The 14,056-nt window shown below is 33.7% G+C and overlaps 2 protein-coding genes across 6 annotated transcripts in view; one reads left to right on the top strand and one right to left on the bottom strand.

The window, feature by feature from the left end:
* The window catches only part of IFT74 (intraflagellar transport 74), a 72,163-nt gene that overhangs the window by 38,823 nt on the left and 19,284 nt on the right, over positions 1–14,056 (bottom strand). The window lies entirely within an intron of this gene.
* LRRC19 (leucine rich repeat containing 19) lies at positions 1,403–12,155 on the top strand. The gene is made up of 5 exons (XM_001917652.4): positions 1,403–1,510; positions 5,878–5,964; positions 7,232–7,745; positions 9,233–9,418; positions 9,916–12,155. The coding sequence occupies exons 2-5, from the start codon at positions 5,887–5,889 to the stop codon at positions 10,242–10,244; spliced, it is 1,107 nt and encodes a 368-aa protein (XP_001917687.2). The 5' UTR covers positions 1,403–1,510; positions 5,878–5,886; the 3' UTR covers positions 10,245–12,155.

Below are 14,056 nucleotides of genomic sequence, written 5' to 3'. Positions count from 1 at the left end.
TTTTAATTAAAGCTGGTATTCCACAAATTATCAACTATATTTTAGTACTGCAAAATAATAAATTAATTTCCCTAAACACATAACAGAAACAATTCAAGTATAATCATATGAAAGTACTAGTAGTGAAGTTAATTACAAACAACAATCATCTTTATCATATGATCACAAGAAATACTAGTGATGTGTCACTTATTACCTATGTAAGGTCAATTATCAATAGGGTAGAGAAAAATTCTGAAAAAAAATAGAGATAAGAAGCTAGTTATTGTGAAAATACTTCAAGATTTACAGATAAAAAGCTTGCTTGAAGAAAAATTTTCAGTCCCAATATCATAAATTTCTATTTTGAATTTAAAAACATGATTATTGTACTATTTAATCTCATGCATAGATGTCAACTTCTACAGTTTTCACAATCACTAGCCAAGCCCTACAGATCCACATACCACCACATACTCTTTCCACGTTCATACCCTACTACCAGAATAAGATAACCTGAACTCAGAAATTTTCCTATAAACAACATCTCATAATAACCAAATAAAAGACGAAGATAAAGAAACAGACAACCTGGAATTTCTATTTATTTCTGTCTCACTGTTGGACAGGGAGTGACATCTTCAATTTGAACCTCCATGACTATAGTATAACAAATGTGTTTGCTGCTGCTACAATTTATATGGGATGTGGGCTCACATGACTTTCAAGCAGAAAAGATCATCTGCTTCAATCTCTTTGTTTTATAGATTAAGGATACTGAGGCCCAGAGGAGTAAACCTTTTGGAACTAACTCATTCTGAACTCCACGATTATTCACTACCAACAGTGAATCTTAACCATGTTTTTTTGCCTGGTATGACTACTGTAGTTAGATGGGAACTAACATTGTACGGTGCTCCATTTTACAGAGGGGAAGTTACAGCACAAGGAAGGAAACCGATTTTTTTAAGGCCACATAATGGCCAAGTGTGAAGTCTTTTATGCTTTGAGTACTTTGCTCCTGTTATAACTTAGCAGTAAAACCACCAATGGCAGTGTCATAAAAATGAGTAAACAACAAAGTTGAAACTCAGTGGAATACAAAAGTTGGTGGTATCTTTTCAACTTGAATCTTACTAAACACAAAATACTTTTAGGACTAACACTTAAATCACCCTAGCAATATTTCTTTCAAAGTATACAGTCTCAATTATTATATATCTTAACTCACAAAGTAAATTTGTTAATATTTAAATTTTTCAACAGTAATTAAGAAACACAAAGGTTAAGCAAACCACCTTACTTGTTACACTAAAAAAGTCAAAGATGACGTTAAGAAATTTTTCTTCTAGTCAATCTTTTGCTAAGGAGGTCTAACTTTTTTTTAAATCACTTTTTTTTTTGAACCTTGGGTACAAAGGTTAAAACAAAGTGAAATGCAATCACATGACATACTTTTTTTTAATGGCGGAGAAGAAACAGAATAGATTCCTTAGCACGCTAGCCTCCGAGACAAAAGAAAAAAGTAAAGGTAAGATCCTATATATGTACAGGTTTGGTGGTGGTTGTTGAATTTTAAAAAAATCATATTCAATTCTGTAGAAAAATCTTTGCCTTTAATAAGTGATGAAAGAGCAGAAAATATGATTATATTTTCACACAATCTACCTTAGAAAATATAAACCTGGAACATAGCCAAAAAAATCTTTCCCAAATAAAGTTATAATGTAATATACAGTAATGATTTTTCTTTTGGGGAAAAAAGGTTTCATCTTGCCAATCAAATTTATAAGATCTTTTTATTTTGTAATATGTTAATAACAGAGCATTTTGAAGTGACATTAATTTAAAAACAAATTTGTAAGATGAAAAAAGACTGGCCACCTGTTAACAACTGTTGAAACCGGGCAAGGACTATTCTCCTTACACAGGGGTTTTTTTCCTTGGAAGTTTCCATTATGAAAGTTTTAAAATTTGCAAAAAAAATCTATAAAACATTTAATTACAAGAGTGAAGTTAATCGTGACTTATTAACATATTATTCCAAATACACTGAATTCTGGCATAAATATCTAAAATATTTAACAGCAAAACTATACATACATTTTATGTAACAAAACCAAAATAACTGCAGCATCTTTTAACATCATGGTATATAACAGTCATATGAAGTAAATAATCAAAAACTCCTAAGGAACTTGGAGTTGAAACTGTACTAAGAACATTGTTTCTTTTTCAATATCTACCATTTCCTTTTCTGTAAAGTTTTTTTCTATAATGTACATTGTAGGCTATGTAAAAAGGCACTTAATTTTGTGAAATAATTAAAAGAAAAGTGATATTCCATTTGTTCTCGATTTTTTATCACTAAATTCAAATGCAAATATCATCTCAAAATAAATTTCAAATAGAGAAAAAATTTCAAAGAGAGAAAAAAGCAATAATAGTTGTTTTCTTTTTTTAAAGAAACTTTCCAAATAGGGTAAATTGGCTTAGGACAATTCCTGCATAACCTAATGACTAGCCTTTCTGCCAATCTGATTTCTTCAGGATAGTCAATAATGCTAGCAAATGTTGTTGTCTAAAGGATTTATCTATTCAGTGTCGTGATAGTCAACATCAACTCCCTCTCTCAATCTTTCCCCTCTCAAGAGACACACAAATATATGAAAAGTGCCACGGACTGTGTGGCTCACTCAACACATTTCACAGCCTTAGACTTAATAATGCTTTAGATCTGTTGAATGCTTTCTTGTACAGAATCTACCTCAAGCTCTGAGTATATACTGCTTCTAACTCCAAAATTTACCACAGAGAAATTTAAAAAAGATTCCTTTTCTAATCCTTATAATTTTATTTCCTTTAGCACACTAGAGAACACAATTATTAGTATTAATAGATGATAAAGATAATGTCTACAAGACAATCCTGCCTCCATTTCCTCACAGGCTCACAGCCCTGCCTGATCTCCAGAACCTTCCTCAGCTGCTTCTATTCCATGGCAACTCTTAATTTTGTTTGCAGTCTGTTTGCTTCCTTTAGTGATCCCTATCCTATTTATTTCTGAAAAAACAGCACTTCTCCTTACTCACCACCTTACCCACATCTGCACCCTACCAGATACATCAGTAAGAACTTCACTATACCACAGAGAACTACTGAAACAAGCCATTGCAGCGGCTGCATACTCATTCCTGGAGACCACTGAACATGGGTTTAATGATGCCCTTTCGTGGGAAATAGTCTGAAATAAGTGAGAGCTTGAATGAATTTCTGACTCTAAAAGAGATGCTATTATGATCTACATCTAAGTTGTAAAATTGATGAGGAACAGTAGCTTTTTCTAACAAACTTGATTTAACTATGAAGAAGGAGAAAGTTGAAGGGGAATAAGCATAAATAGATCAACAAACTGAAGGCAACAAGGAAGTTAACCAGAATAGGCCAGTACTGAAATAACAGTAAGTTGGTCATTGCTAACGAGGCAACAGACTTCAGTAACTCAAAATGAGTCTTGCTTATTCTGAGTAGTTTTCTATTTCCTGCTCTGATAGAACAAACTTCTCCTTAAAAATCACAAGTAACTAACTGCAACAAAAGCTGTAAGAAGGCTCAAATGTCTACATTTTAGAAAACCACTAAGGATGCTAATAACAGGATACATTCATTCCTTTCAAACAGCTCATTTGTTTGCGCCATAGTTTCTAATGTTGACTTTAAGAAAGCAGAGATAAAAACAAGAAACATCAAGCTTATGAATAAAATGACTAAATGGAAAGTAACAATGTGGGCACTAGGCACAAGTGAGTGCAGGGATGCTATGCTGGAAACAGGGAGAGGAAGTTAAAGTTTACACACTAAGTTTTGAGATAAATGCACCTTTTTTGCCACTCAGCTCTCAGGATGCTGGCCACCTGGCCTTATCTGTTCAGACAGTAGATTAGAAAAGTCATTTTGGGGAATCCAACCAGCCCTGGGAAAGGATCTAAAGACAATGACATTCAGGGATTCCCCAAGAAAACAATAAAGCAAGCTCACTCTATAGTAAGGTCTGAAGTTAATGAGATCCACACAAATGCACAGTTTCCAATTCACTTTTTTGTTTCCCACTCTTATATGTAAGTCCTAGACCAAATATTAACAGATAATGAAGAAAGAAAGCCTCTAATATAAAGGATACTGACCAAAATAAACTGGAAAATCACAGCCTGAGGACACAGAGGCTATTCAAGGAAAAAGAAAACAACAAAAGATAATACATTCATGCCACAGTATATTAGCCAAGAAAATTTTCAGAGAGCAAAAGAGCTCTTAGAATTAAAAAGACGACAGAAAAAAAGGAAACTTTAATGGAAGATTTGAAGATAAAGTTGAGGATATCTCCCAGAAAGCAGAGCAAAAACTCACAGAGATGAAATGTAGGAGAGCAAAGATAAAAAATTAGAAAATCCTTCCAGGAGATCTAACACCCAATTAAAGTAGTTCAAGAAGGAGAAGTGAGATTAAAAAAAAAAAAAAAAAAAGAGTACGAAAATTATCAATATCATCAATGAAATAATTCAGAAAATTTCCCAGAACTGAGGGACATAGTTTCCAGATTGAAAGCACCTACCCGGTACCGAGTTTCATGAATGAAAACAGACTCTCACAAAAGATCATAAAATTTCAGAATATTGATTTTGAAAGTTGGAGGGGTTAAGAGGAGGCAAGTTACATAAAAGGATAACGTATTAGAATGGCACAGCATCACAGTTCTGAACAGTAATACCAGAAACCCAAAGACAATGGGGCAATGTTATCAATATTTTGAGGAAAAATTATTTTCTACTTAGAATTCTATTTTTAGCCAAATTATCTTTCAAAGCTTGAAAAAATTTCCGTTCTACAGACCTTCTCAGAAGGCTACTGCAAGAAGCTCCATTAAAAAAGGGCAGCAATCCAAGACAGGCATTCTAGAAAACGGGAACGCAGGAACAAAGGCAAATGGGATCGTTACGTGAGAGTGGAAGGTGTGTGGAAGTTGGATGTGTGGAGGCCTAGGACCAGCTCATCTGGGTTCGAGCAGGGTAGCAGGCTCTCGGAGAGACTTCGTTAAGACAATGAAAAGGTTAAAGACTTAATATGCATAAACTATTGAGAGATTTGCTAAGGGAGAGTCTAGGTGTAAACTCATGAAAAAAAACAAAACTAAGCCTATAAAAAAACAGTACATATATTAATTAACAGTACATATAATAATAATGTATGTGCACATAGATTAATTTGGAGAGAAAAAGTGTGCAGGAGTGGAAAAGTAATCCCGTTACACGGCTCATTCATAGACAGCGTTTACACCTTTGTGATAGTATAGACACTGAACACTCATCTAACCAAAATTACAAGTAACTACGTTTGGAGGAAGAAGAGAGGAGAAGTGTATATTTGATGTGCTGGAGATGAAGGTAGAGAGTCTGAAATAGAGCTGGAGACTCTCATCTCCCACAGTTGGAAGTCAACGGATAACACCAATGGATAATGTCTAACATTGAAAAATCAAAAAGTAGCAATGTAAGCAAATACTTAAACATGTATGTATACATAAATATATATTCTTCTGGACTTTCTTTTGTGCACGTATATTAAAAATGTACAACTACTTCAATTGGTTTAAAGTTCCTTTCAATAGATCCAGGAACTAATGAGATACCCTAAAAAATATTGTCTTTCATCCTCCACAGGAGCTTTTTGGTTTGTTAAGATGAGAGTGCATGGAGGGTGAAAGACATGTACTTGCTTCACATTTTCTATTATTTTAAGAAAACAGAGATTTAAAAGGAGAAAAAAAGAAATCAAAATGTCCTTGATAATCTCAAAAGTTCTAGTCTCTTACTGAGATGAAAATACTCTCTTTTCTGTCAGGCCTGCGAAATGAAAACCATGTGCATCATGATCTTGTTTTGGCCCCTCTCTGTGCTATTATCAGACGAAAGCCAGACTTCTCAAACAGTAAGTTTTTACAATCAAGGTAGTGAAAATATTTTCAAAGGTACACTTTGTGTACATTTAGTAAAATATCCTAAGGCAATAAAAGAAAGCAAAAAAAAATCCAAGGTATCAAAACTAACTCTTTAATTAGCTGTGTATATTCAAAACCTGTGATCACTGAGCCAGATTCTAATTTGCCAAAAGCAGTCTTCATTTTTTTAAACCAAGTTTTTTTTTTTTTTGAAGAAGAAGATTAGCCCTGAGCTAACATCTGCTGCCAATCCTCCTCTTTTTGCTGAGGAAGACTGACCCTGAGCTAACATCCATGCCCAACTTCCTCCACTTTATATGTGGGATGCCTACCACAGCATGGCTTGCCAAGCAGTGCCATGTCTGCACCCAGGATCCGAACCAGCGAACCCCGGGCCACTGAAGCAGAACGTGTGAACTTAACCGCTGCGCCACCAGGCCAGCTCCAAAACCGAGTTCTTTAAAAGTTGATTAAGGAGAAATCTGTAAATTTCCACTATAAAATCAGAGATTAGTTTCAAGACATAAAAAACCACACTTTAAAATGATGGAAACTTTCTTTTAAATCACATATTTACGAGGAAAATTATTGTGTTTATTATTATTTTCGGCAGGACATTTCAACTGCAAAAAGAATCAAAAGAAGAACTACTTCTTTGGATCTATATCCACACCAGGAAAGCACTTCTTCATGTTGCCTGGGTCTTTAAATTCAATATATGGCTCAATTTCTGTTATAAGATAAATATTTCCTTTTAAAACACCAAACTTTGAGCTGTTAACCCTATGAGTATTATTTCTTAATTATTTAATAGCCCTAGGTGTAGTGTTGATAGCCTTGCTGATCTTTTAAAAATTACATATTTTAAAATAATTTCCTTATTATAAATGTCAATCTTGCACTTTGAAATACTAAATAAGTTAGAATTATTACCATGTGTTTCCACATGTAAAATGGGAATATACCAATATTCTTTCTTTCTGTGATGTAATAACAGTTGGGAGATATCCGAATGACAAACTAGAATCTCCTTGCTCAATTATAGGTATCAGAATTTCCCTTAATCCTCAGTATTTCATCTCAATAATGAAAGAAGAGTATTTGCTTTACCTTTTTCACCCTTTAACACCAGATTAGATAGTAGATTTTTTTCTAAAACTATTTCCTCCTAATGTCTATTTGCCTAGATATGAAAATTTGGGAAATTCTGTTAGTATTTTCCCTGATTAATGTATTTCTAATTTGTTTCTTTTTTAGGAAGTCAAATGTAATTTCACTGAAAAGAATTATTCTTTGATTCCAGCGGATATCAATGAAAACGTTACTATTCTTGATCTCAGTTATAATCAAATTACTCTGAATGTTACAGACACGAGTGTTCTACAGACTTATTTTTTACTCACTGAGCTCTATTTGATGGAGAACAATGTTGCTATCTTAGATAATAATAGTTTTAGTAACCTCTCCAATCTAGAAATTTTAAATATCTGTAGAAATTCCATCCACGTAATTCAACAGGGTGCATTTACAGGCTTAAATAAACTAAAACAGTTACATCTCTGCCAAAACAAAATATTACAACTGAATCCTGATATATTTGTGCCTCTAAAAAACCTGAAACTTCTGAATCTGCAAGGCAATTTGTTAAGCTATTTTGATGTACCACAACTGTTTCATCTGGAATTAATAATTTTATATGGAAATCCATGGAACTGCTCTTGTAGTCTCTTGAATTTGCAGAACTGGTTGAACACCTCGAATGTGACACTAGGTAAGCTATCAGAATTTAAATTAATCAAAACCAAAATGTGATTGACTTTTGGTTGTTCCACCCCAGAAAAGTCTTTCATTTCATGTTTTAAAGAAAAAGAAACTAATCCTTAAAGGGAAATCCTTCCTTAAAGGAAAGAAACAGGAAGAAACACTGAGAAGTAACTGTTGAACAGATACTTTCCCCTCTGCCTCTCCAGAGAAAAAAAAGAAGAAATTTAAATGTTCTGTATATGTGAGATGATACTGTTACTTCATGTATTAAGTTAGCGGTTTCAACACTTAAGACTAATTTTTTTTTCCTGAGCAAGATTAGCCCTGAGCTAACATGTGTTGCCAATCTTCCTCTTTTTTTCTTTTTGCTTCAGGAAGATTCACTCTGAGCTAACATCTGTGCCAATCTTCCTCTATTTTATATGTGGGTTGCTGCCACAGTGTGGCTGACGAGTGGTATAGGTCCACGCCTGGGATCTGACCCTGTGAACCCAGGCCACCGAAGCAGACTGCACTGAACTTAACCACTGGGCCACAGGGCTGGCCCCATGACTAACTTTTTTAAGTACTTCCTTTTCTTAGGATATCCTGCGAGAGAGCAGATGAAAACAGTTGCCCTACTTTCTTAACTGCAAGCCATGCTCTGCCTGAGATCCATATTTTTACCATAGTCTTAATTATAACATCTTGACTTTACTAACACAAACTAAATAATAAACAGATACTGCACTCAAACTCTATTTATAAAGTAACTTAATAAACAGGAATGTGCATCTTTCCCTCATTGTGTTGCTAGGCAAATACAAAAGTTACTTTCTTATAATATCTTTAATAATGAGAGATACGCGTATCAAAAATGTGGAGAAAAGGGAACCCTTGTGCACTGTTAGGGGAATGTAAACTGGTGCAACCACTGTGGAAAACAGTATGGAGCGTCCTCAGAAAATTAAACATAGCACTACCATATGATCTAGTGATCTCACTTCTGGGTATTTATCCAAAGAAAATGAAAATACTGATTTAAAGAGATACATGCTCCCTTATGTTCACTGCTGCATTATTTACAATGGCCAAGACATGGAAACAACCCAAGTTTCCACTGATGAATGAATGGATAAAGAAGCTGTGGTAATATATACAACAGAATGTTATTCAGCCATAAAAAAGAATGAAATCTTGCCATTTGCGACAACATGGATGGACCTCGAGGGCATTATGCTAAGTGAAATAAGACAGAGAAAGACAAATAACATATGATCTCTCTCATACGTGGAATCTAAAAAAAAGAAAAACCAAGCTCAGAGATACAGAGAACAGATTGGTGGTTGCATGGGGCAGGGTATGGGAGGTGGGAGAAATAGGTGAACTGTTTCTTGTTGTTCTTTTTTCAGTTTAAATGAAGAAATAATTCAAGATAAAAATAATTATAAAATGTTAACCATAAGAATCTTATTTTCCATAGTAAATCTTAATTTATTCTTTCTGATTTACTAGATAATGAGAACATCACCATGTGTAGCTACCCAGATATCCTGAATTGCTACAATATCAAAACAGTTCCTTACAAGGGTGAATGCTACTCACAATTTCCTTCATTTGTATCTGAAGATCTTTATATCCATCTTCAGTCCATTAGCAACTCAACATTTAATTGCTCTTTGAACAACTTAACAACAACAGGTAACGTACTGGTTTTGAATATTAATATTGCTGAAGGGAGCATACGAAATAAACTGAGGTAGTTCTCATTATTTTTCTGCATTTTAAATTTCTAGAAACAAGGTAAATGAACAATTCCTCATCTCGACAAAAGGTTTACAAAATACTGGATTCCCAAACTACGCTCTGCTAGTTACCAGCCAAATGCCATTATGCAAGTTATTTAACTTCTCTGAGACTTAATTTTAACTAGTTAAGTCACAATTCTTAATAGGTATAAATCAATGATGTTCTTAGGTGAATGAATAAAAAATACCTGCAAAGACGGGTAGTTATTTTTAAAAAAGGTATTCTTCAATCACACTATCAAATATCTTTATTTATTGAAGTTTTAGTAACTGTTGCTTAAAGAAAATTATAATGTACTTTTATTTCTAATAACAATAGTGGGGAGTTATGATTATTTTATTTTCGTCAATTTAACAAAATACTGCCTCTCTCTCGTTATTCCATTTAAGAACATGAACCTCTTGGAAAAAGCTGGGCCTTTCTTGTTGGTGTTGTGGTCACTGCACTGATGACTTCACTCCTCATTTTTATGGCTATCAAATGCCCAATATGGTACAATATTCTGCTTAGCTACAATCATCATCGCCTGGAAGAGCATGAAGCCGAAATCCATGAAGACGGTTTTACTGGAAATCCAAGTTCTCTTTCACAGATACCAGATACAAACTCTGAAGGCTGTGCAGGAACATTTGAACAACTACATTCATTTGCGGTAGATGATGATGGGTTTATTGAAGACAAATATATAGACACTCATGAGTTATGTGAAGAAAACTAATTTCTTTCAATGTTTGATTCTTTAAAATATGTTGTTATATCACTCACAGTTTAGGTATGGAGATTTTGATATGTGACATACCAAACTAGCAGACTTTCATATTAATAGCAACATATTAATTGTAGATCCAAATACAGTAACTGACACTCCTTGACAGCTAACAGTTACAACACTAGCATTATTATTCTCAGCAGTATTCAGGAGGCCATACTTACTAGTAAGGAAAAGTATTAAAAAGCCTTTAATCATTAATTAAACTGATTCTCAAATTCGCCCAGATATTAAATAATATTAAGTTTTACTGCTTGGAATCGGTAAAGAAACAAAGCTTTTGGATTTATATTATGAGCCAAAGTGAGAAACAAAGATAGCTTAAACAAACAATATACTAAGATTGATTTTATGATCATAGAATGAATTCATAGAATTGGAAAATAGTTTTTTTAAATGCTTCCTGAATTAGCACAATAAATTTCCTGAAAATTTAGTAGCAATTTAAAGCACAGGCAAAATGTTCAGGCACAATCTCTAATAAGTTACTACTGATTTTGGCTATAAAGATAGACCATCACCATAATACATGATCGTTACAATTGAATAGTATGGGGGCTTCCAAAGTGAGTATCACAATGATCTATGAATCTTGTTTTAAAAAATATTTATTTCTGCCTCTCTTGGGGAGATTTTTATTCAAATGAGTCTGTGCTGGGACTGAGGAGTGTTCAGCTGGTTCACAGACAGCTGTTTGGGATCCTATAGATAGAGCAATGTTTTCTAAACTGTTTTCAAGACCATTAATTTCCAGAGAGACATTCAGAAGTATTTACAGGAGGGAAAAAAGGTATACAGTCAAATTACCAGAGAACTACTATAGGAACTACCGGGTTTAAACAGAGTGAAACAAGATATTTTACTATAGGACTTATCTAAGACTTTACTAAGCGAAACTGCTTTCTGCTCTGCAAGAGCAAAGTACTAAATATTCTCTAAACTTGGAGCTGGCCCAGTGGCGCAGCAGTTAAGTGCGCACGTTTCGCTTCTGTGGCCCGGGGTTCGCTGGTTCGGATCCCCAGTACGGACATGGCACTGCTTGGCAAGCCATGCTGTGGTAGGCGGCCCACATATAAAGTAGTGGAAGATGGGCACGGATGTGAGCTCAGGGCCAGCCTTCCCTCAGCAAAAAGAGGAGGATTGGCAGGAGTTAGCTCAGGGCTAATCTTCCTCAAAAAAACAAACAAAAAAGAATTCTCTAAACTTACTCGACAACTAGTCTTCCTTTGATGTACGCCCATTAAGAGATGATAGCACAACAATGGTCCAAAGAACACAGTTTGGAAAACACTGGCCTCAAGACTATTATAGGAAGAGTCTAAAGTGATTTGCCAATTCCTTAAAATCAATTAGCAGTGACTATAATTTTAACATCCTAATGCAAACAGTGGCATTAAAAACTGTGACAAAAGTTATCCTTTTTACCTTGCATATGTGGAGAAATTAAGTATATTTATATTTTTTAGAGAAAAGAATATCTCTCAAACATTGAAATATATTTATGGATGAAATAGATACTTTACATTTTCTTCATCATGATACAGGGAAGGCAATAGCGGCTACAGGTGTGGATGGAGCACAGTTAGATATGGGCTGATGCAGCTGGGAGATAAGTACACAGTAGGATAATACACTATTTTATTTTTGTGTATGTTCAAATTTCTCCATCATAAAGTTTTTAAAATGTGTATGTATTTGGTAGTTTCTTAGAAAAAAGAGACTAAAAATAATGTATTTTATATTCTGCAGAACAGTCATGTTAAAGGTTATATCAATAGTGAATTCAGTTCAAATGTCTTCTGAGGAAAATAGAAACTGTTCAGGATGACACATCCTAGGAAACAGAAGAACTGAGTCACTTATTTATAATGTATATCTGCTTGTGTTTATAGAAACATATTTTCAATAAAGGATATAAATGTTTTATGTGTATTATTTCCTAATAGATAATATCAATTACACTTTATTGTTTTATATCTCAAATATAAGAGTAAGATAATTATAGAAACATGAGGCATCTTTTTCTAAATAATCTATCACTTTCCCAAAATATAATTTCCTAACTTAAGAGGGAAATATTAATATTTGAGAAATGTAGTAAAATGAAATATGATTATGAGTGAACTATATCTAATCTCATATTCAAGATTTCTCTATAATTGAATATTGGGTATTCAACAAATATTGGACTAAACAAAGAAAAATAAATGGGTTAAAAATTACAATTACATATGTTTTTAAAGGATAACTAACTTTGCCTAATACTGAACTAGAAAAGTGTAGATATCAGAATTGGAAGAGAATCATTAGTTCAAGAAAGAATGTGAAATTGAATTAAAGCCAAGTGTCTATGTATTGTTATAGTAATCTATTAAGGCTATGTACTATAACCAACTTATTATGAATAGGTGTTCCATAAGAAACCAGATAGCCATGCCACACTACATGGCATACTAAAAGAGAAGAGAATGAAAACCGAAGTTTTTTACACCGGCCTTCTCAAGGTATGGCATTTCCTGCTCCCTTTGAATGTGTAGAGTCAAAGTAGATCCTTTTGTTACTGAGATTTGCCATCTAATTAACACATGAAATAAATCTATCCTCCCGCTGCAAATAAAAGTAAATTTCTGCTTAAAAGGGTCAGGAGAACCTATTTCACTCAGCCTCAGTTACAAACTACAGATATTAAGTTTTGAAACTGCTGACATTTTCAGGACAAAATACCACATTTTAAAAAATTTTCCTTAACCAAATGAACCAAATAGACCTAAAAACCTATGATATTCTTCAACTTACAATCTGGGAGTTACCTTTTTGTATGAAATATCTAAAAAAATGTACATATAATATTTATAATCTGACCTGGGTATTATATAACTTTATATAGATAAATGATGAAATGAATGAGGACCTAAATGTTCTAAACTCTATAATGTCTTCAATGGGCTATAGCTTATTATTTCTTATTCTTTTTAAGTACCTAGGAGCAGATTTTATATGCAGCAAATGGCAAATATTTGTTAAATGGTTTAAAACCAGAACAACAACAAAAAGGAAAGTTTTCAAGTAAGAGTCTGGTGGTCACCATGAATGTAAAATTTTCTCTATTAAAGGGAAGAGACATCTAGTATTTATAATTTTTAAGACAGTACTCTGCAGCAGCATCAAAAGATAGAGTTGGAAAAAGAGATTCTTTGGTTTTTAATCAACAGAAGAATTACATTTATCTTTCAAATATTTTATTATTATATTTTAACATCCTATTCTTCATCAAATATTTACTATACATGCATAGGTAACATGACAGTATATTTGGTGGTAAACAATTTTGGTAATTTTGGCTAATTATTATCCTTGCTCTCAAAGAGATTAATACTGATAAATTTCTGGGACAAAAATGTGTGTGGCATGTGTGTGTACAAAATACCTCATCTTCTATGTTTGCATTGCCTTAGACAATATTTAATTAAGGTCAAAAAGTTGATAAATAATAATTATGTTAACTACTGCTATTGTCTGAATATTTGTGTCCCTCCAAAATTCATATGTTGAAATCCTAACCCATGAAGGTAATGCTATTAGGAGGTGAGGGCCTTTGGGAGATGATTAGGTCATGGAGCCCTCATGAGTGGGATTCATGCCCTTATAAAAGAGATTCCACAGAGCTCCCCTGAAACTTCCACCATGTGAGGATACAGCAAGAAGGTGTCGAGTATGAACCAGGATAGGGGCCTTCACCAGAATGGGACCACGTCAGTGCC

The sequence above is a fragment of the Equus caballus genome, chromosome 23, assembly GCF_041296265.1.
Source record: "Equus caballus isolate H_3958 breed thoroughbred chromosome 23, TB-T2T, whole genome shotgun sequence".
Taxonomy (NCBI): Eukaryota; Metazoa; Chordata; class Mammalia; order Perissodactyla; family Equidae; genus Equus; species Equus caballus.
The sequence above is the reverse complement of the archived record's forward strand: the minus strand, read 5'-3'. Positions and strand labels throughout refer to the sequence as shown.